Source organism: Mauremys reevesii, linkage group 2 (assembly GCF_016161935.1).
Source record: "Mauremys reevesii isolate NIE-2019 linkage group 2, ASM1616193v1, whole genome shotgun sequence".
NCBI lineage: Eukaryota > Metazoa > Chordata > Testudines > Geoemydidae > Mauremys > Mauremys reevesii.
The window spans coordinates 21858939-21882886 of NC_052624.1; the positions used below are offsets into that span (position 1 = coordinate 21858939).

The 23948-nt window shown below is 39.6% G+C and overlaps 1 protein-coding gene across 6 annotated transcripts in view; it reads left to right on the forward strand.

The window, feature by feature from the left end:
- Window positions 1-23948, forward strand: part of DYNC2I1 (dynein 2 intermediate chain 1) — a 56547-nt gene that overhangs the window by 21035 nt on the left and 11564 nt on the right. For 3 of the 6 annotated variants that reach the window (XM_039524692.1, XM_039524689.1, XM_039524693.1), the window contains exons 8-19: window positions 5626-5691; window positions 6859-6903; window positions 8347-8551; window positions 10590-10701; window positions 11775-11904; window positions 12582-12693; window positions 13015-13109; window positions 13425-13554; window positions 14561-14733; window positions 15241-15403; window positions 20783-20896; window positions 22011-22072. In XM_039524692.1, coding sequence (XP_039380626.1) covers window positions 5626-5691; window positions 6859-6903; window positions 8347-8551; window positions 10590-10701; window positions 11775-11904; window positions 12582-12693; window positions 13015-13109; window positions 13425-13554; window positions 14561-14733; window positions 15241-15403; window positions 20783-20896; window positions 22011-22072 — 1407 coding nt within the window. The remainder of the gene's footprint in view (window positions 1-5625; window positions 5692-6858; window positions 6904-8346; window positions 8552-10589; window positions 10702-11774; window positions 11905-12581; window positions 12694-13014; window positions 13110-13424; window positions 13555-14560; window positions 14734-15240; window positions 15404-20782; window positions 20897-22010; window positions 22073-23948) is intronic. The other 3 variants (XM_039524690.1, XM_039524694.1, XM_039524691.1) reach the window with 2 other exon arrangements.

Sequence of the window (23948 nt, forward strand, 5' to 3'; positions counted from 1 at the left end):
GAATTATCTGTCATACAAGAAAAATTTCATAAAAGTTGTTCCACATATTGACAACTTTCAGCTCGGCCAGGATCATCCTTATGATAAATGAAGGACTGCTCAGTCCCAATAAGGCCTTATGGCAGACACTTGCCACGATAACACCCACCATAAAGAGGGTGGAAAAGGAGTACTAAGTTCATGAAAAGGATCCAAATGCTTCCATCCCCTGAGAACAAAGACCCCAAAAAGCTTTACCTGTTTCTGGGGAAATCCTGTTCCTCTGGCTCTTGGCAATTATGGGGTGGCAAACTATCAGGCCCTTCTGGCCAAATATGATTTTTTTGGCCTGGAGTAGAATGAAAAACTTTCTATCAAAGCTCCTACCTTAGAACAAGGAAAAGTTCAAAGAAATAATCTAAGAAGGCCTATTTGTGGCCAAGACAGCCCTAAACGCAGCAATGGATGCTGCTGACACCATTGCCAGATCTATGACCATTGCAATAACTATGCACAGAGCATCATGGCTTCAAGCATAAGGTAGTCCCAGGGAATAACGCATCACTGTTGCAGACTTATCCTTTGAAAGCATGGAATTGTTCTATGCACAAACAGACTGTGCTCTGCACTCCTTAAAAGTCTCTAAGGCCATTTTGCACTCCCTGGAGATTAATACATGAACTCGATACCACAAGCTGTACTCTCATCCCAGAGAGGACAAAGGATGCCATATCATTATACCAGGCAATGTGATAATCATGCCAAGAAGAAAGCTACGTACAACGGGTCCCAAGCTTTCCTCCTCTATAGCAATGCACCTGGCTTCTGCAGTGTGTCAGCAAATTTGATGGGCCTGTCAGGAGCCCCAGCTGGACCAGCCCAGAGAGCGTGACCTTTGGAAACCTTCTTTCCCATTCTGCCAAGTATAGTCTGCCATAATATTGGAAAGATGAGTCCTAGAGATTAGTGCTAATGGCCCCCCCAATTCAATTTCATTCCTCATTCCCTGTTCCTGCCTCTCTTCTGGGACCCTTCTCATGAGATCCTGTCACAAATAGAAGTGGCTTCGTTACTTTGTCTATGAGCCATCGAGGAAGTGTTGTCAGAATTGAAGGCAAGAGGCTTCTATTTCCAGTATTTCCTTAGCTTGAAGAAGAAAGAGGGTCTTTGCCATAGCCTAAACCTGAGGAGACTTAACAAGAATCGCCTCAGGTTCAGGATGGTAATGCTTGATTCCATCATTCCCTCTCCTCAAGCTCAAGATTGGTTCATGGCTCTGGAACTGTCAGATGCATACTTCCTTGTAGCTATCTGCTTGGTCCATATGAAGTACCTAAAATTCATGGTTGGGCACAACCATTACCAGTACAGGGTATTGCCCTTTGAACTCTCCACAGCACTAAAAGTATTCACAAAATACCTGGCAGTGGTGGCAATGCATTTAAGGAGAAAGGGAATCCATGTCTACCCAGACCTGACAGGGCAGTCCCAGGGGCAGAGGCAGTCTCAGCACGAGACCACAACACCCCTAGAGTGTGACTTCTCTCTATTCCCTAACTACGACTCCTTGTGAACTATGAGAAATCATCTCTCATACCATCACAAACAGAGTTCATGGGAGTCGTGATGGACTCTAGACAAGAAGAGCTTACCTCCTGGAGGATAGGTTCTGGGGTCTCGAGTCAATGATAAACGACCTAAAATCAAATCTGATGATGATGGTGTTTATATCTCTGGGGCAACTAGGCCACAAATCAGTGTGTACGTATGATGCCACTTGCCAGACTTCAGTGGTGGTCCTTATAATATGTCTGAGATCAGTGTAATCCCCTCCCAGTATCACACAAATAATAGAGTCAGAGTCCCGCCCTCTGTCGTACAAGAACTCGCTTCGTGGCTGGCCACAGAACATACAAAGAAGGGTTCACTTCTCACCCCATTCCTGATGCTGATGCTCATTACAAGAACCATCTGTAGATGCAAGGAACCTGGTTCCAGGATGATTTGAAACTATATATGAACACCCTGGAACTCAGGGGAAGCCAGCTGGCATGCATAGTATTCCTGCTGGTTTTGTGGAACTCCACAGTGCAGATTTTGACATACAACACATCCACAATGCACTGTATAAACCAGTAAGAAGGGGCATGGTCATCCCCTCTCTGCCAGGAAATCATCAAGCTGTGGACGTGATGTCATCACCACAGGGTAACCACCAATGTCTCTCCATATTCCAGGAGCCAGCAACAACCTGGCAGGATTCTTAAGAAGACATAACCAACCATGAGTGTTTGCTGCATACATCTAGAGAGCTGGTATATTCTTGGGGGGAACTCCCACAATAGATCTATTCACCACTGAGGACAATAAATGCCCAAACTTCTTCTCGGGGGTGGGGGGAGTATGAACCTGGGCTTCTTGCCAGATGTTTGCCTTCTACAGTAGTGTCCAGAGCTCTTATACGCCTTTCCTCAGATTCCCCTGATATCCAGAGTCAGACAGGACATGGCCACACTGATCCTAATAGCTTTCTGTTGGCTGAGGCAGTTTGGACTGTCAGACCATCTACACGTCTGCTTGGTCTCCCATCCATCTCCTGATCTCAGAACAACCATCAGATGTTGCACACAGACTTGCAGTCATTGCATCTGACAGCTTAGATATTGGCTGATTGAGTACCACTGCCAGACTGTTCTTGATAGGCAGGGGCGGCTTTAGGATTTCCGCTGCCCCAAGCACGGCGGCACGCCACGGGGGGCGCTCTGCTGGTCGCCGGTCCTGCAGCTCCGGTGGACCTCCCGCAGACGTGCCTGAGGAGGGTCCACTGGTCCCGCGGCTCCGGTGGACCTCCCGCAGGCATGTCTGCAGATGCTCCACCGGAGCCGCGGGACCAGTGGACCCTCCGCAGGGACGTCTGCGGGAGGTCCACCGGAGCCGCCCGCCGCCCTCCCGCGGGACGCCGCCCCAAGCGCACACTTGGCGTGCTGGGGTCTGGAGCTGGCCCTGTTGATAGGTTCTAGAAATTCCCATATAGCGTGGAAAACCATCTGCTAGGAAGACCTACTCCTCCAAATGAAAACATATTGTAAGATATCCAATATACTGGTGCCTCTATTGCAGTGGTTCTCAACCTATTTACCATTGTGGGCTGCATATGCAGCTCTCTATGGCCTGGTCTACACTAGGGGGAGGGGGGGGCGAACTAAGGTACACAACTTCAGCTACGCGAATAGCGTAGCTGAAGTCGAACTACCTTAGTTCGAACTACTTACCCGTCCTCACGGTGCGGGATCGAAGTCCGCGGCTCCCCCGTCGACTCCGCCACCGCTGTTCGCGCTGGTGGAGTTCCGGAGTCGACGGGAGCGCATTCGGAGTTCGATATATCGCGTCTAGATGAGACGCGATATATCGAACTCCGAGAAGTCGATTGCTACCCGCCGATCCGGCGGGTAGTATGGACGTACCCTATGTGTTATGTGGGCTGCATACATACAATATATATATACACCACTTGTATGGCCCTGAGGATATCACATGGGCTACCAGCTTGTGTGAGTTTAGATTACTAAAGATCCTAGACTATATGCTACACTTGAAGCATGCTGCACTGCTATTTAGTTCTCCCAAAATCCACCTTGCAGCAATATCAGTGTGTCATAATATAAGACAGCTGTACTTAGAATCATAGATTATTAGGGTTGGAAGGGACCTCAGGAGATCATCTAGTCCAACCCCCTGCTCAAAGCAGGACCAATCCCCAAATCCCTAAATGGCCCCCTCAAGGATTGAACTCACAACCCTGGGTTTAGCAGGCCAATGCTCAAACCACAGCTGTACTTGGCTGTCATAGCTGGCGGTATCAAGATTCTTCAAGGGCCTTCTTCCCACCTATTAGAGACGACTCCTACGTGGGATCTTCGCATCGGCCTCCTAAAACTCATAGAACCTCCATTTGAGCCACTGCTGGATTGTTCGATATATCACCTTACCTTCGATATATCACCTTATATCCTTACCTTTAAGACAGTGTTGCTATCACTTCGGATAAGCTAGCTCCAAGCCCTTATGCCTGGACCTCCTTACACATTCTTTCATAGGGACTTGCTAGTGTCTGAGATGTTAAAAAACAAACAAACATGGAGCAACCCTCTGACCTTTGTTAAACATTATATCCGTGACATAAAGGTTAGCTCTGATGCCGGTTTCCACTATCCAGATTGGATACTGCTTTCCAGTCATCTACAGTGGAATGCATACTGACATGTACTCAGAGAAGAATTAACAATTACATACCCTACAGTAACTGTGTTTCTTTGAGATGTTGTAGTTAGTGTGGATCCCACAACATGCCTTCCGTCGCCACATTTTGGAGTCCTTAGAAACTTGAGCTTTGAATTTTGAGGGAACTGAGGGAAGTTTGTGGCCACACACCCTTTATCCCACCATGTGAAAGCATGACCAGCCACAGGGCATGTGCATGGCCCCAACAGACGCTGCTATTCACAAGACCCAATCTCACATACAGTAGTCGCATGTACCCCTAAAGTGGAATCCATACCAACTGTAGGGTAAGTAAATTATTTTTCTGGTCTTTTCCTTTGCCTCATGGAAAGGCAAGACATTACATACAGAAAAATTGTGTTAGTGTAAAGTTAAGACTGCATAGTAAGTAGTCAGCAGTGAAAGATTAAGTGCTAAGCTTAACACTACCCCCTTGCGTGAGTGCATTAGTACATTGTTAAAATTTGTGATCACATACCTTTTGCCATTTTTTTTCAAGCTTTGTTTTCATAAATATTTTTATTTTTAGTTACTCTAAACTAAGTTGTACCCTTAGACACAACTCTGTGGGAGGAGTGGTGCATAATATACACTGCCCCAGGAATAGTCTTGGGATGAATTTTGATTTAGCATCACAGTTCCCCCCAAATGTTTCTTAGACTTGATCTAGAGCTTACTTCGGTATAATTTACATCGCTCAGGAGTATGAATAATCCACACCCCGCGTGATGTAAATTATACTGACCTAAGCACCAGTATGGACAGCGCTATGTTGGCGGGAAAGCTTCCCCCTGCTGACATAGCTACCACCTCTTGCAGAGGTGGATTTTTTTATGACGACGGGAGGACTCTCTCCTGTTGGCATAGAGAGTCTTCACCAGATGTGCTTCAGTAACACTTTACTGTAACACTTTTAGTGTAGACTAGCCGTTAGAGAGAGAGAGTGTGTGTGTGTGTGTAAGGTAATTATTAGCAGATCTTAAATGGGTGCAGCTTACTTCCTTTCATTTTCTGAGCCAGTACCATTGGCCACTGTGAGTGTGTTCCCACACTTGTTGGCATCTGGAGAAGCAGCTGGAATGCAGGCCCCTATTGCACACAGGTATCAGACCCAAGATCCACATAGCTCTAACAAAGCTGTATAGGAGCTGGGGTTGGAGTCTTACTACTCCTGATGGCTGTATTAGGTTTGTCCCAACCAGCCTTTCGAGTCTGTAAAGTACATTGAAGATTACAAGCATGATATAATGCTCAGGATTAAAAATTATTAATACTAATATATTTACAATCAGATCTTTCAGTTACTTAGTTCAGGGCCACATTTCACTTCTTTTCTCTTACTGTTTTTATATTTTGATTCATTAGCCACACCAAGGTGAACATGTGTCAGCATGGAAACCTATGCAGAGGCAAAAAAGTGAGGAAGAACTTGTAAGGACAATTGATATTTTTTATTTTCTCTTGATTTCTTGAGAGCATGGAATTATCAAATAGCCTTCCTTGTGAGTTAAATTCCATTTGTTTTTTTTCCATACAATTCTGCATAGTATTTTTATGCAGTTTAATTAGTGTACAATTATCAAAAACTGGCACAGACTCGTGTATTGTGGGAGACAATTAGATGATTTTAACAGCTATTGAGAGACCTAGGTTTTTATTGCACTGAAAATACCTGACCCTACACAGTAATTTGTAGGCCATTGATGTGAATTGTCAAAAGTGCTGGTGTTGTATTGTACATTTTTTCATAAATGCACAATTTTATTGCTGTTTTGAAATCTTTTAAAATCCCTTTCATTCTGATAGTCAAAGTTATGAATAAATAAAACAGAATAGTGGAGGGGGGAGAGGGGAACTATAAAAATTAAGATATTGGTACATGTGTCACTCATTGCTTTTTTTTTAAGCAGCTACGGGTATTTAGAGAAAGGGTGGCTTTTGGAGGGGAATGGGTTAAGGACTGCAGGCACAGCTACTCCTCATCAGTCATTTCAGTAAGAATAAACTATTCTCTCAGTAAATCCAGTATTGTGTTTAGTTGAGATTGTAATGTTGTTAGATGAAGTTATTATTAAATGAAGATTTATTGTTTGCCCACTAATCCATGGCTCTTTTTTTCCTAGTTCAAATTTACAATTGGATTACTTTATTACTAATCAGCTTTGAACTCAGTTATAATTAATGTAGCGACAGGAATGTTCCTGTCTAGTTCTCTGAGAAATAAGGCAGTTTTACTCTTTTGTTATACCAATATGAAAGTTACAGTAACTTTGTGAGGGGCTTTGTTGAAAGTATATACAACCAGCACATTTAATCTCCCTGAAAAATACCTTAAGAAAAGAAGCTGTTGTTCATAGAATGTGATTCAGTTGACTACTTTTTTGTGTCTTAAATTGTTGTTGTATATCCATCATCACCACCTGTTGCTACATAGTTCTGTAATTCCATTTATGATCTGACTTTGTAGTAATTATTTTTACAAATATATTTTTTAATTTTATTACAGAAGGTAATTTCACTATTTATGTTCTGGCAAATAAAAGATTGTAAAGTTATATAATGGCTTAATTTATTCCACTGTTATATTTTCCCTTCTAGGAAATCAGTGATAATTATTTGACAAATTATGAAGATGATTTTGAAGTATGTATAAGTTTATTCTTTTTGTAATAATTCATAAATGTAACTTGTGTTTGCTGTAATAACAGATATAGCCTGGTTTGTGTTTTATGCTTTTACTTTTTTGGTAACATTGTGGCCCTTTCAGACTTCTTGCCAGGCTTTTATCTTAATCGGAAGTTAAATTTCTGAGTCTGGGGTGGGGTTGGGTAGAACAGGGGGCAACTTTGACTTTCCATTAGAAGTCTTCAAAGGATCATCATTCTGTCTTACTAGATTTCAGGTATTCAACCTTTTTGAGTAAAAGTCTTGAATTTTGGCCCACTCACTTGTTATGGACTGCTGATTGTAAGAAAAACTCAAATTTGACATGTGTGTCTGACATGTCAGTAGGTCACTAAAATGTGTTCAGTCTTTTAATTTACAAAAATTGTATTAATTTCTTTTATTGGACTTGCAGTTTGGTTAGAAGAATAAAATTAGGTTACCAGCTCTATTTACCAGAATTTAGCCAAGAAAATTGTGCAAAGAAACAAAATATGCCTCAAGGAGCTTTATTGCTAGCCAAGTCCAACTAAATTGTAGACTGTGGTCATCTAGGTCTGTGTGTGAAATCTTGGCCCCATTGATTTCAGTCAAACCCAACTTTACGTTGTATGTATATGGTATGTTTCTTTTGACTTCAGTGGGACAACTCTTGTGCTTAAAGTTAAATATGGGCCTAAGTTTTCGCAGGTTTGGGATCTTGATTATTTTTTTTAAATGATGGCTGTTAGAAAGTGTTTAAGAAGTTAGGATTATCATAGCATATATAGATTAGTGGGAAAAGAGAAGATGAAGTGAAAGATGCAAAATAAGTACGTTTTATTCATTGGTTGCAGAAATAGAGGTATTTATTCTGTCATTAATATGACCATTTTATGCCATGTTGCTATAGTATACATAATGGTGTGTGGTGATATAAAGGTTTTATTGGCATGAGTCGGGGATGACTACTCATATGTGCAAAGCCACAGAGAGTCATGCAGCTCACCTTAAACAAATGTCCATAAAACAGTTATAGCACCACACACCAGCACATACATTGTTATGATACGCACTTTACAGAAATTCTACTTTACTAAGTTTTTTAGAAGATTAAAAAAAAAATTGGTACTGTTTTTCAGTTCCAAGACACTGAGTGTGGCTTATCCAGATAAGCTTATCACAAGCATTTAAGAGAATGTTGTTTATTTAAATTAAAGAATTATTTTTTAAAATGACTCTGATAGAGTATATATGTCCATTTTCATGCATCATTGCTCTTGAACTCTTTTTGCTCTTCACTGTGTTGAGCTATAGGATTTTTTTTAAAGCATCTTTTAGAAAAAGACAAACAGTATTTTAACACAGGCACCAGTAATATGATTTAAATTATTTGATTTAATTTATGTTTAACATTTATTAAAACTAGTATTCTTTTCAAAGGATTATGAAGATGATTTTGATGATGATGATGATGAAGACAATGATAGTGAGGCTAGAGTCTCAGAAGAAAGACTAAGAGAGATCCCTGTTTCCAAAAAATCAGAAATAGAAGAAATTCAAAGAGCAATTAATGCAGAAAATGAGAGGATTGGTACCTTACTACCAAAGCAAATTCAAAAAGAATGTGAAAAGGAACCAAACGTGGGTATGTGATCGAACTCAATCTTTTAAGTGTTGTTATTAAATGCATAGCAGCTTTTGTGCAAACAAGATATTTCAACTTGTTCTAAAGATCTCCATTAAAGGCAAAAAAACTAGTGTTCTGAGTAAATCACTTAGCTTTGTGGCTAAGCAGCATAACTTTAAAATAGCTAAGCAAAACTTCAAAGATATTACTAATGATTTCAAATGTGAAGTATACAGGCCGAGACTTAATAACCCTGTTCCCTCATTTGGAGGGCTGAGAGAGCTGTAGATCATGTTTCAGCTTCCTGTGATGCCACCCTCCCAGTCTTTCAAAGGTCTTAACAACGTCCTCCAACAGAAAGAGACAAGTCAGGACCTGATATTTCTTATGTTAAAAATGAAAAAAAATTATATTTTTTCCACTAGTAAATGTTAAGTTATGATAAAATTATTATAAAATATAAAATAAAAATATTAGTCCTGCCTTGAGTGCAGGGGTCTGGACTAGATGACCTCTCGAGGTCCCTTCCAGGTCTATGATTCTATGAAAAGAGCACAAATAAAATTTTTTATTTTTGGTTTATAATTAAACCAAAACCTTTTAAGTATATTTTTGGTGTGAAAAGTGACTATATAAAATGACAATCTCTTCCTCAACAGATCTGCTTAGTTTATTAATTATGTCTACCGTAAGGCCCCAATTCACCTTCTCACAGTCCAACCATGCAGATTACAATGTTGGATTGGGTCTATAAAAAGCACTTTTATTACTTTTTACTCCTCTTAGTACTTCAGGGCCAATACAGCTATGGAAGAGTGACTGGAATTCTCTCTGGATCATGCAACATCAACTTAATTTTTAACTAAAGTCTGATTACAGAATCTTTGTCAGAACTCAGCTTGACTTTTAGATTCCAGGTTGAGTTAGTAGTAATTTGGCCGTTAGAAAAATCATCTTATGTGTAAACTGAGTAGATTTGATTTAATTATTAAAAGGCAATAAATGTGGAAATATGGGTCCTAATTTTTAGTGCATATGCAGCTTAAAAGAGGGCAGATTTTGTGAGAGCCTTCTGTATAAGAATCAATATATTGTAGTGCAGATTTCCTGTATTCCTTGCTCACGATTCCTGCTTCAACTTCTACTGTACACTCTTCTATAGATGAGATTTGGAAGTTACCTTATAACACCTGCTGCACAAATTTTGATTTCTTGTAAATTGTAGAGTACTCTATGTATTTTGACAAATCATTTTGATTTAATGTAAACTACAAATCACTATAGCAGTGATACTTAGCACTCCTATAGATTCTTACATTTTAAAAGCACTTTACAAACATTATCTAACAAATCATAGCAATCTTCCTCTAAGGTACCTAATTATTGTCGACTCTGATAGTGAATCAGACACGGACGTCAATTAACTTTTCAAAGCCCACATAGTGAGTCACTGGCAGAGCTGGAGCTAGAATTTAAGAGTTCATGGATTCTAGCTCTTTAGTTGGTTCATTGACTAGATTGGCTTTAGAGCAGTAGTTTTCAGCTTGTGGCTTATGTCTCCAAAGGGATGCAATGTGTCCTCTTCATCAGTGATTCCGCCTCAGTTGTAGAGGCCAACCTGCTATTGGGAGGTATAGTTTACACACCACCTTGTGCCAGCTTAGCTGAATCTGACCTAATAATCACTATTTAAACAGGGCCATCTTAGAGGCAGAGTATTGTCACTGATCCTTGAACTCTTAATGTACATTGGGGGATTCTTCATGGTGAAAGGAAGGGACAGTTTTAAGAGAGAAGAAACATTTTCAGCACTAAAGATGACTGCTGAAATAAAAATCTGAATAGTAAAGGAACAGCAGTAAAGGAAAAAAGATTAGTTGCTTTGTATTTGATAAAGTTATGATACGCAGTGCATCAGTCCTTTTCCTGCAAATATATCATTACCTGCATAATTAATCTTTGGTAGCTGCACATCATACACATTTTGTTGATTGCTATACCTTCTGTTATCTGACATTTTAATGTTTTATTTATTTCACTCACAAAATTTTGTAATATCGTACAGAGAGGCAAGATTCTCCTGCCAGAGGCTCTCTCTGTGGAATGTTCATGGATTTTGAAACAGCAAACCAGCGGCAAAGTAGCCAAATTATGGCCAGTAAACAGAAGTAAGCAGCATTAAAAATTCACTGCATGTGGCTGTTTAGGTAGCTCACCATCTAAAATGTAAATTCTTTTCATTATGTTTGAAATACTCTTAGTAATATTTTATATATAATTATTTAATATATAAATAATATTGTATATAATAATATTTGATTTTACATGTGATGAAGGATTGCTTAATCAACTACGATGATTTGGTTTAAATTAAATCCCATTTGCATGCTTTGTTTTAATTAAGGAAATATTAAAATAATTTCTCTGAGTAAGAGTAACAAAGAACAATTAATTTGGTTCTATAGAATCTATATAGTGAGGGATTGTCTACACAGTCCACAGTAGAGAGCATCTCAGACAGGGTCATCAAACTCAGAATTGCATTACTGCACTAAAAATACCTGTGTAGATGTTGCGGGTCTGGCTGGAACTTAGGCTCTGAAGCATAGGGAGGGGGATTGGCTTCAGAGCCTAGGCTCTAGCTGGGCTGGGAGTCTTGCTGTCGCAGCCTATGTAGACTACTCTGTGCGTACACAGGAAAAATTGTGAATATTATTATCTAATAAAAAAGGCATATTTGGCATGGCTTTAGGAGTACTTCCCACCATCCTAACTATTTTAAAGAATGTAAAATGCATCCATTATATCACAGGAAGGGTAGTTTTTCATAGCTTTTCAGTAAGGTCTGTGACTTAACTTATCACTTTGAATAGTTGGACACAAACACTCCCTAGCTATTAAAAGTTTGGGTTTATGTATACCTATACTAATAATTAGACTCTAATTATTATAAGTTTTCCTAGATTTGCAGTCAGGTCTTGGATGTCATATATGATCTTTACCCTCATGTCACAATAAACTAGAATTCCTAATATTGCCGTTCCTTGTATGAGTTTCTACACTGATATGCATTTTAATATCAATGGGCATTGATATGGAACTCCATGCATTTGCTTGGAGAGGTGAATAGAGTGCTAGATCTGTAGTATGTTATTGTGTAATGCTGTTTTCCTCTAAAATGGCATGGGTTCATATAGGTTTTGCACCTTAACTATTTTTTGTTTTGTAATTCATTGTAAAGGAAACGCAGTACAGAACTGCTCCGACTAATTGACCTGGACTTCTCAGTAAGTTTTTCTTTACTGGATTTGCCTCCAGTGAATGAATATGACATGTACATCAGGAACTTTGGAAAAACAAACACTAAACAGGCAAGTACCTGACTTTTAAGACTATATAAATCCTGAAAGCTGAGATTCTTATCCTGGAAAATGATTTTCCTTCCATTGGTTACATTAGCTAGGAGGGTGGTAAATGTCAACACTTTAATTACTTTTGACAAGAGAAAAACCATGTCAAGAATGACCCCTAAGCAGTCAGTAACTCTCTAATTTTTAGAGGAATTTGTATATGAAGTGGGAGGATAGCGGGAAAGATAGTACAATGGCAACAGGAAGCAAGGCAATACATAATACATTCATAAATATTTTTAGATGACTAGTGCTTATTAACATAAAGGACAGCTGCAAAACCACAGGAGTCTTCAGAATATTTGCAAGAGATTCAAGCTTTCCAATATTTATCCTAAACTAAGTGTGTCAAAGGCATTAAAATATTTTGTCTATTCTGTGTCTTCTGGAATGTTGTTGGTAGATGTGTTCAAAGATTTTATTTTAAACATGAATAATAAAAATGCATTTACTCTCAATTTAATATGTAGCACAATATGTGTATGTATTTAGAAACTAATTTACAAACAGAAGACAGTAATATTGAATGTAATAGTTTTTTAAAATTACTGTTTATATTAAGTTTCAGCTATTTGGTGGCAGCAAGAAAGTTCTCAGAGTTGGCATTGTCATGTTAATACTTTTATCTTCATATTTAGGCGTATGTTCAGAGCAATGAGGATAATCTTGAGAGAGACGTTCAGACGGATGAAATAGAGACTCTAGAAAAATGGACACAACATCCAGGAGACAGTGTACTTGTATCTGGAGGTGAGTAACCCTTTGCTATTGTTTATTTAGGGCCGTAAATACTTAAACTTCCTCTCCTTCTTTTTCACTGCTGCTGTTAGAGCATGAAATGAGACAGACTGCTATTATTTATTTATGTATTGATTGATTGATTGATCCCTGCTTCTGCTGGAAAGAGAAGTATGCCCCCAGCGGCATCTCCAAACTCAGCATCGTTGCCGCTGAAGAGAAGTTGCTGCTATCATCCCTTCTCTTTCTCAAATGTTTCGTAGAGCATGGAACTTCCTTTGGTAGTTGATTTTGTATGTTGGTGCCTGTTTGTAACCTCATGTCTTTTTACAGGTCCCAGAAGCAGCAATGATGTGTCCACTGATATTGTTGTAACACCTAAGATTGATTCGCAGAGATTAACAAACTTCCTCCGGTCTGCTTGTCAGGTACGTTTCTACTTCATTAAGTGTGCATATCTAAAATGTGGGAGAGATGAATCACTTAAAATGCCTGTCCTTTCTAGGTACGCTTGAATAATATTTATTACAGGTGAGATTCAACCATGTGCAGAGGGACAGAAAAAAGCATGTGTAAAACATACATCCCTCTTAAACCATATTTTGCAAAGTAGTGAAGTTAGCAAGAGAGTTGCTCAAAAGCTATTAAACTCATCAAATAGTTTTGAAAGTTGCAGATAGCAAAGTTGAAATATAAGAATGGTCTTTTTTATCTCTATAAATGTAATTAATTATGTTTGAAAGGTGATTGCTGTTTTGCTTGAGGAAGATCGAGTTGCAACACAACCCAGGTGGAATCTAAGATCTCGACAAACCAGTCTGTCTATTAGTGATAGCTGCTTCCAGTTAAATACTAATCTACCTTTTCTCCATGGTAAGAGAACTTTATTGCACACCATTTAGTGGACAAATTGAACTCCTCTTCTTTACATGAAGTGCCATCTCTTGTGCTTGATTGATCTGTGGAGAGCATGTCAGGGTGTAAAGGTGAGGTAAAGCTCACATTTGCATTCCTCTGATCCTGCAGTACTTCTATGTAGAGCAGTTTCCCATATGGTGGTTTAGAGGACCGTGGCTACAAATGACCACAAGAGGCCAAAAATAAAGCCAAGAGTCAGTCTGTCATAGGGATGGCCTGGCCACACCTTCTTTTCTTTAATGTACTGGCTCTCTGTCTCTGAAAGATCACCCTTGCACTGGAATGATCCTCCTTAGGTTAGTTTGAGCTCAATTTACTTAAAAATGTGGGGCAAAGCAACCATGTTGCACTGCTAAAATATGGCTTGATGTGTCTAGAACACAACACACATGGAAGGCAGTGTATTACCCTAAAGCTGTGTCTTTCTCCATGCAAACTACAAAAATTTAAATGAAAAAAATAAAACTGTCCTAACTGGGTGAAGGAAAGACCTACTGCAACGTGAGATATGCAAGAAAAATGAATCTTGTTCTGACAGATGCCTACATTTCTACATCCTGTACCCTCTCCTCCTCTACCCATTCCCTGGTTGAGATGTTAGTATCTCTTCCAGCATGTACCATAGTCATCTCAGACTTATTAATGAGAATGCCAGGGCTTGGTTATGCTCAAAATAATAGTTCTTCAGATTCTTTGCCTCCAGGCAGTGAGCAGAGCAGTGACTCAGTTTTCCCTCCATTCCTGTTCACTTTCCTCATTTAAAGCCAATTTTGGGACAGGAGAGAACGGTTTTCTCTCCCTCTCCCTATGCCCTCTTCTTTCATGCTCTGGCAGCAAATGCACTCTGCCAACAATATTAAAATTTTCTTTGAAATTACTCGTTAATTCCTTAGGTTGTGCCTGTGGCAACTAATTATTCTCTCTGATGTTCAACAAGTTTTCCTTTTTTATTTTGACTTAGGCCGAAAGGTGTCCTGTTTGCACGTCTCTCAGGTTCAGAGGCAGGCATTGCTTTCTGTTCATGGGTTACCTGAAAAGCCAGGTGCTAATCAATTGGACAGGAAGTACATCGTGTGTGTATGGAATGTCTGGCAGCCCTCCAGTCCTCAGAAAGTTTTAGTTTGTGAAGCAGAGGTACAGTTCCTAGTCATTACACAATTGCCTATTGAATGAATGATTTTTGGATGCATATTGTGCTGTTCTGTCCTGGTATAGTGTATAAAATTTCTTTATAAATCCTGTACAGTTGAATCCAGTGAATGAGACAATACCCCCACTCCACTCCACACTCTGATATTGGAGAGCTGAGAGAGGGTCTACGTTCACCCTGACTCCATTTTACAGTTTTCTTCCCTCCCCCTCCCCCCCAGGCCAAAGGTTTCAAGGAGCCACCTGTCTCCCCAGCCATTCCCATGCAATGGAATTATACCTATCAGCTTTGCAACTGTGGGTAGGGACAATACAGCAATGCTCTGGAGAGGAGATAGGAGGTTTTCTGCAGCCTACGTTGGCCTGCCATGGAGCCAGTATCTCTAGCTTTTCTGGACTTATGTGGGTTGGAAGAACACAGATATATTGAGCGGATCAAGTCTTTAGCTCCCTTTCAATTATAAACCTAGTATATTTGTTCCTACCTTATAGGTGTCATGCTGCTGCTTTAGTCCCAATAAAGCAACTTTAGTATTTGCTGGAACAATGGATGGTTCATTGGTAGTGTGGGATCTCCGAGAAGACTCAAGGATGCATCACTGTATGAAGTTAAATGAAACTGACTGGATTTTTAGATCTCCAACATTTTCTACTGGTTAGTATGATGTGTCTTGAACGGTCTTTTCACATTCAGTTAAGGTATCATAAATTATGATAAGAAATGTTAGCTTCTTGCTAACCTAGTTTGGCCAAATCAGAGATGATATATAAGGTGGTAAAAGTTACACGTCAGTAATGGGTGTAAAGGAATGTCAGTTGCTGTAATTTACAAACCAAAGGATTGGAATAGAGCAGTGTATCAGGAGAGCAGCTGAGCATATATCTCCACTGCATCCCAGCTTGCGTAGACAAACATGAACTAGCTCTGCTCTAGCTAGCACACTAAAAATAGCAGTGTGGCCATGGGCAGTGGTTTGGGCTAGCCCCCGAATATAATCATACTCAACCACCTGGGTACATACTTGGGTGGCTAGCCCAAGCCTCCACAGCCGCACTGCTATTTTTAGTGTGTTAAAGTGTCTGCCTGCCTGCTCTGGGAAGCACACTCCAGCTACAGCATAGACATACCTTATGGGGGAGTGTACGTTAAAATAGGCTACTCCCCTATTTAAGTTGCATAATGAAGGACCAGATGAGGTCATTAGCTAAATCAATTTAGCCTACCTTACACTCACTTTGACTCCCTCATATATCTTAGCATACATTTAGATTTCTCTTATTCCTATTTATAACCCCACTTCTTGACATGAGTGGGATTTTCAGGAGCATCTAAGTGACTTAAGAGCATAAGTCCCATTGACTCTCTATCAGACTTGTGCTCTTAATTCTAATACTGTACTTCTGAAAATCCTACCTGTGTAATTTATATCCCCTCAGAATTTTATCCGATTACTGTAATATTTGTGGTGGGATTATCTCTCCATGACCTTTTATTGCCTATGTATCTATCAGGCATTGGAGCAACATAAAGTCTTAGGGAATCATAGTAAACTTCCACATAAGCCTGCATTGCTCATGTCTGTGAGTTTAGCACTGTTCAAAATCTGAGTGTGACTTTTGACATGGGTTGATTGTCAGGTCAGGCCTTTTTATGATGGCATTAATTCAAGATAAATGCACAGCGAGGATCACAACACTGAAAAAAATGTGTGTTGGTCTAATGTTTTGTAGGATCATCACTCCCACACCAGTGTCTCGGAGACACAGGCCCAAAGTCAGAGGTGCTGTGCAAGATGGAGTAAGGGGGACTCAGTTAGATTCCTTTCGACTTACTTACAGTCATTTGCTGTTGTGTAATAGAGTCAAAGTTGGTGTTACTTACACATCGAGAAGCTAGCGTAAGGTGTAAATTCAAGAGTCTGTGGGTGTGACCTACTTTGCTTAGACCTCCTGACCACCTTCTGTAGTGGGCTTTCTTCCTGTGTTCCCTCTTCCAACCCCTTGGCACGTGATTAAAACAACTTAGATTTTTTTAGGCTCCCTTAAATGCAGTGGGCCAAATTCAGAGATGATAAAAGTTTTATATCAGGCATGTAAGTTACATATTGGTAAGCAGGTGTGGGTCTAAGGATCAGCAATTGGATCAGCAGGGGCAGATCCTTACACTTGTGTAAAGCCCAACTGAAGTCAATGGGATTCCACACAAATGAAGAGTTTGCTCATGCAGATTTAATTTCAGGATCAGGTAGGTAAGTGATTTTAAACTGGTATAATTTATATGTTGAAGAAGCCAGAACAAAGTGTATATTCTATCAATTTAGACTCTCTAGATTACCTGACCCTCACATGAAAATTGGCCTACCTTATCTAGAGTTACATTGCACCACAGAATGGGAGTCACTTCAAAGCAACAGCCCATCTTTAATCTACTTAGGCCCTCTCATTATATTGCAAAGTGAGTCCCACTACTTTAGTTCTGTTTTTTTAATATAGGAACTACATTGAGAAATTCATCATTTTTAAAAATTAGATGATTGTTAATGTTTCATACCCAACAGTAATAATCATGCGGGGGTATACATTATTTGGCTATTGATGGAATTGTTAAGTGATTGAAGATCTTTGGTCTTGTGCTGCACAATGCAGCAGTAGCCAAGTGTGTACATCCTGTTGGGGCTTATTGCTTATATCAACACAGGGATTTTAGTACTGCACTTATTGGAGCTGGATCTCTTTAATCTTAAATGAGACAATTCAGTTTTCAGCAGCAAATCTTTGGAAATCGTAATCTCTGACAATGGGGTACATAATGAAATGACTCCTCTAAATATGTATTTGCTTCTAAAATCTTATTAAATGGTAGATATTTTCTAATTAAAGATTATTCTTTTTGGTGTACTGCTTCCTTTTTCATAAACAAATTTGACATCTCTGGAAGAATTATTTTTCTACCAGTTTTGTCTTTCCCAATTAAAAAACACTGATTTATTTGCTCCTCTGTTGTTGCTGATGAGGCTTGCAATTATTATAACTGTTTACCTTTTTTTGAGTATCAGCAGCTTTAATAACGTCAGAATTGTACAAAAAAATAAGTGGAAGCTTGTGTGCCTGATACCATTCTGGGAACAATATGTATTACCTGCTGCTGTAGAGTTAACAAGGGAGTAATGTAATGTAAGTGCCAGGTTTTTGTTTTACTACGTTTTTGTAAAGTTTAAATTTTATTTTAAAAGATTTTAAATCCAAATGGGTATAACATTTTAGAAACTTTACAAAATCAATAGTGTAATAAAAATGGCACTTCTAGATGACCCTTCTGGAGACCTGTATGGTCTCTGTCAAGGACACCCACAGCTCTGGAGTTATTTTGTTTTAGAGCTGATTCAAAACAAATAAATAAATGTTCCAACATGGTTGATGTACCATTATCAGCACAGCACAATCTAGAGCAAAACATGGAATGAGGTTCAATAAGACTGGGCATCAAGAAGACAAAAGGCAAAGGTAAGTTTTAGTTAATCATATGCTGACTGCCTCCCCATATCTCATTACTATTTGGGTCATTTACTGTTGAACTTTAAAGCTAGTTGATTTTTTTTAAAATAACTTTATTATTCAGACTTACATAAAATAAGATGAAAATAAATTTAAACATTCTTTCATTAACGTAAAAGGGAAGTAATCAGTGTGATATTTTCTATTACAAAATGTTATATGGTCAGTCCTAGCTAATTTACTCTTCCTTCATGTTGCTAGATGTTGTTTTGGTTATGGTCCTGGGATACAGTCTTAGTCCATTTTTTTGTTGCTTTTTCAAAAGCGAGTTCTTATGTACATCTCAACACTGTTGATGGTCCTTTTCACTGGAGATTTTCATAGTCAACACTATGTTTTATTCTGAAAAAAACCCTCAACTGTTTTGGGTTTACAGCTGGTGAATATATCATATCTGAAGATTTAATAAAAGGAAGGCATCTAAAGGCATTTTTATTTCAGAAGATGAAGAAAGCTACTAGAGGGAGGCTGTTCTAGATTTGATTTTGACAAATAGAGAGGAGCTGGTTGAGAATTTAAAAGTGTAAGGCAGCTTGGGTGAAAATGATCATGAAATGGTAGAGTTCATGATTCTGAGGAATGGTAGGATGGAGAACAGCAAAATAAAGACACTGGATTTCAAGAAGGCAGACTTTAGCAAACTCAGGGACTTGGTAAGTAAGATCCCATGAGAAGCAAGTCTAAGGGGAAAACCAGTTGAAGACAGTTGGCAGTTTTTCAAAGAGACATTATTAAGAGCACAAGAGCAAACTATGCTTCTCATAAACAAACTAGGAAAATGCAACTTAGATCGAGTTACTATAAGGTGGGTGCATAACTGGTTGGAAAACTGTTCCCAGAGAGTAGTTCACAGTCATCCTGGAAGGGCATAACAGTGGGGTCCTGAAGGGATCAGTTCTGGGTCCGACTCTGTTCAGTATCTTCATCAATGATTTAGACAATGGCATGGAGAGTACTTTTATAACGTTTGCAGATGATATCAGACTGGGAGGGGTTGCAAGTGCTTTGGAGGATAGGATTATAATTCAAAATGATCTGGACAAACTGGAGAAATGGTCTGAAGTAAACAGAATGAAATTCAATAAGGACAAATGCAAAGTACTCCACTTAGGAAGGAACAGTCAGTTGCACACATACAAAATGGGAAATGACTGCCTAAGAAAGAGTACTGCGGAAAGGGCTCTGGGGGCCATAGTGGACCACAAGCTAAATATGAGTCGACAGTGTAACACTGTTGCAAAAAAAGTGAACAGCATTCTGGGATGTATTAGTGGGAGTGTGCAAGCAAGACATGAGAAGTAATTCTTCCGCTCTATTCTGTGCTGATTGGGCCTCAGCTGGAGTACTGTGTCCAGTTCTGGGCACTACATTTCAAGAAAGATGTGGACAAATTGAGGAAAATCCAGAGAGGAGCGACAAAAATGACTAAAGGTCTAGAAAACATGACCTATGAGGGAAGATTGAAAACATTGGGTTTGTTTAGTCTGAAGAAAAGAAGTTTTCAAGTACATAAAAGTTTGTTACAAGGAGGAGGGAGAAAAATTGTGCAGAAAGGGAGGTTTAGGTTGGACATTAGGAAAAACTTCCTAACTCTCAGGATGGTTAAGCACTGGAATAAATTGCCTAGGGAGGTTGTGGAATCTCCATCATTGGAGATTTTTAAGAGCAAGTTAGACAAACATGTGTCAGGGATGGTCTAGATGATACTTAGTCCTGCCATGAGTGCCAGGGACTGGACTAGATGACCTCTCGAGGTCCCTTCCAGTCCTATGATTCTAAAACCACAAAAGTCATAAAATGTTCTAGATATTTATTCAGTTTTTGCTTCCCTTGTTGAGACTGTAACTTGGATGGATCCTTCCAGCTGTATGTATTTGTTCCACAGGGTCCTGTGCTCCCTTCACCCTTTTCTGCCACTACTCAGATTAGATTAAGAACCACCTTGTACAGTTTTTCAGCTTCTGCTTTATGTTGGGGTTGTCTGCAGCCACTTGTTCTGCAATGGTCCATGATCAAGATCTAGCTACTAACAACCAGCACTAAAAATACCTTAAAATGAAGCTCTGTCTTCTTTTTTGTCATGTAACTGCATAAATACTCAAACAAATTTTCTTCATATTTTTTCCATAAACTTTCATCCTTGACCAAGTTCTAGGTATGGATCAAATTTTAACAGCAGAGTGACAAACCCTTGGACAAACAGGTTTTTATTAATGAAATGGCTGAAACCGTGGTGCAAATGATGCTGCAAAGTTTCGTATTGTGAAAAATAAAAACAAATAATAGAAGACAATTTACCACTACTATTTTGTTAACTTAAGAACTATATTTTGCAGAGTTGTTTTGAATTTTTGATGAAGTTCATTATTTGTCATTCCTGATTAGTAATCACTAAATCCTAAAACAATAATCTGAAAATGTGTAGGGTTTGTTGTTGTTTTTGAAAATAGTACAGTGATTGTTAATTTCTTAACCACAGATGGTGTTCTCTCCTCATTAAACCACACATATCCTGTACTGGCAATAGAACCTGTCTCTACATCTGTCTGTAAGGAACATAATTATGGGCTCTCACACCTATCTTCTCAAGAAGGTATGTGAACTGCTCTCCGAAGGATCAATAAATGTGGTATTTTCTTTTAAGTTAATAGCTGTTATACTAGACATTTTTCAAGGGTATTAATCTCTGGTCCTAGCCAAATTCCAATTCTGCCTTCTTAAAGTCCCCTGTATTTCCATTTGGATACAGCATTATTCTTCATATTCTGCCCTAAACTATTATGCATTGTTAGTGTATGCTCTTTTACCGCAAATGTGAGTGCATTTCTGTCATGCTCCCTGTATGCAGGGCAGTATTGTATCTTCCCATGGTAAAATGCACAAGATGGGGAAAGATGGCCCAAAAAACTCCATAAGGTGAACCTTACGGAGTTTCTGCCAAATATTATCCCTCAGCTAAGAGGTGATACCATCTGAATCTGTGGAAAGGTTTGTTTCTGATACCACCCGCAATGTGCCACTGATCCTGGCACCTCTTTCTGTACCCTTACCCCTGGGGTCCCCAACGTGGTGAGTCATACCGACAAGTGATGTCATCGAGAGACGTCGCCGCTGAAATGCCGCAGAAATTCGGCGGCATTTCGGCGGATGCTCCACCGCCGCCACAGTCCTTCGTCTGGCGCCCGCCAGACAAAAAGGTTGGGGACCACTGCCTTACCCTAAATTGCCTAATGACCCACCTCCCCTAGAAACATTGCTACCTCAGGAAACATGCTACTTTTGATGCTGCCCCAAACTCCACCAGGGTATGTAGTAGAAGACATAGGTGTACTAAGTGCAAATTATTATTCTAAAACTCACAGGGTCCAGAGGAGAGCATTCTGCACAGTCCAGCTGTTATCTAATTTGGCCTATTCCCACTTCTCATTCTGCCCCCAAATCCCTGCAGAACCCAAACATGTAGAAAGGTGCAGAAGGGCAACCTTGGACTTGGTGGTGAAAAAGAGAGTATCCAGTTTGACTCCTCTTCTTTCCTTGGGATTAGGGCACTTTCCTCTCTGTTATGCAGCACACAGAAGAGCTGCATAGGGCCCATAGTTAATATAGCAGTTTGGTAAATATTTAAACTCTTTGGTATAATTCAGGATGAAGGTACTATGTAAATGTAAGTTGTTATTAGTACTGTATCGTTATACTTTTCCCCCTAGAAATGTCAGGCCTGTCATTCCAGATAGCTTCAATGGATGAAAACGGGACTCTCAATCTGTGGGTGAGTAAATAAACATGTATGAAAAGCAGGAATATTGCACTTTTGAAATTATAATTTTTTTTCTATAAAAATGCGGCATCCTTCACATTTCCAAGATTTTAGGTAAGAGTTTCTTTCGAAAAATGTGGCAACATTAGCTATTTTATTGTCATTCTCCCAGAAATGCCATGACTTGGCTCCCTAAACACCGCAACGTTCCAATAAGGCAGAACTATTAATAGGTATGTGATCTATGTGGTCAAATCAATCAGCAGTGCTGCCTGATGGGAACCTTGCTCACATTTATCTGTTTCTTGGGAAATCTCTGTTGATCCACTTTTGCCTACCCACTTCATTCACTTTATATCACTATGGGTGTGACAATCAGTCACTGAAACTGAGGTGGGAAGCCACACTTATAGCATCTTGGAGGCATCTTCAATCTTTTGAAAATATTTTTCACACAAAGAATAGCCAAGATGTGGTAATGTATTGATTTCCTAGTCAGAAAATATTATAGGCAGATTAGTAACCCCACTTTGTGGATGATACGTATATTTGTCTTTCTACTACCTTCTAATTCAGGGGGTCTCAAACTGGGGCTCGGGACCCCTCAGGGGGTCGCAAGGTTATTACATGGTGGGTCGCAAGCTGTCAGCCTCCACCCCAAAACCCGCTTTGTCTCCAGCATTTATAATGGTGTTAAATATTTAAACATGTGGTTTTAATTTTTAAGGGGGGGGGTCGCACTCAGAGGCTTGCTATTTGAAGAGGGTCACCAGTACAATAGTTTGAGAACCACTGTTCTAATTAATGTGCTGAAGTCTCTTTTTCTTGTCAATTTTTAATCCTAATTCTGATAAACTAGAAATATTTCTACTTTATCCTAAGTATCAGACTAATCCTATTGTTTGCTAGGTCCTATTATTGCAATCAGATTAATTTTGGGGAACTAGTGGATTAATAAGGGGATATATAGCATTTCATCTCTGTATAACCAGTTTAAACCTAGCAAAGCTCCTGCTAATTTTATGGGGAGCAGGATTGGGCCTAACAAGAGGAAAAAATATATAGGGCTAAATTATCTGCTACATCCAGGTTACCTTGGTTACAGCATGTGATTTGGGGGGTAGGGTAAGGGCCATCCCTGATTCCCTGCCCATACATACCAGTTATAGGCTAGAGCAGCCCAAGGACTGCTCTAACTTGTTCCAGCTCACAACTGTCTCCATCTATCAGCTAGGGATTGTTGGAACATATCACACTTCAGCTACTCTTCCTCCTTGCCCTGACATGCTCCCTGTGCCAAGGTCTCTGGGGTGCGTAGTTTAGGAACTGTCTCTGCTAGCTGCCTACCCACTGGTGACTGCCTCACACCAGGGAATCCCCAGCAGGGGACTTGAAGCCTCTCTTCTACCCTCCATTTTTCTGCATGAGCAGTGCAAAAGGAACAGAGCAGGGCAGAAAATCCACACACTGTCATTATAATGTTAGTCTCAGTTCTGATATAGATACTGTAACGCAGCCTGCAGTGACTCAAGTGCATGAATACCAATCTCAGTGCAGACTATTAAAATCCAGGGCACAAACCCCAAATTGGTTGTGAGTTCTATACTTAGATTTCACCAACCAATTATCAAATGTAAACTCTTGAGGCACTATAAGAGCTTTAACATGGAGTCATAGACAATCCCCTTGGGTACTCTGATCTGTCTTACCAATCAGGTGAGCTTACCTTTGTGATAGATGATCCCTTCTACGAAGAATCACAGCAATATTCAGATTTTTCTCCCAGTCCCAAAGGACCAGTCACTTTCCCCAGGTCAGTTGTACCTTACATCTCAGACCAAAGACAATATTATATACAGATGTATTAAATAGGAAAAGTAAACATGAG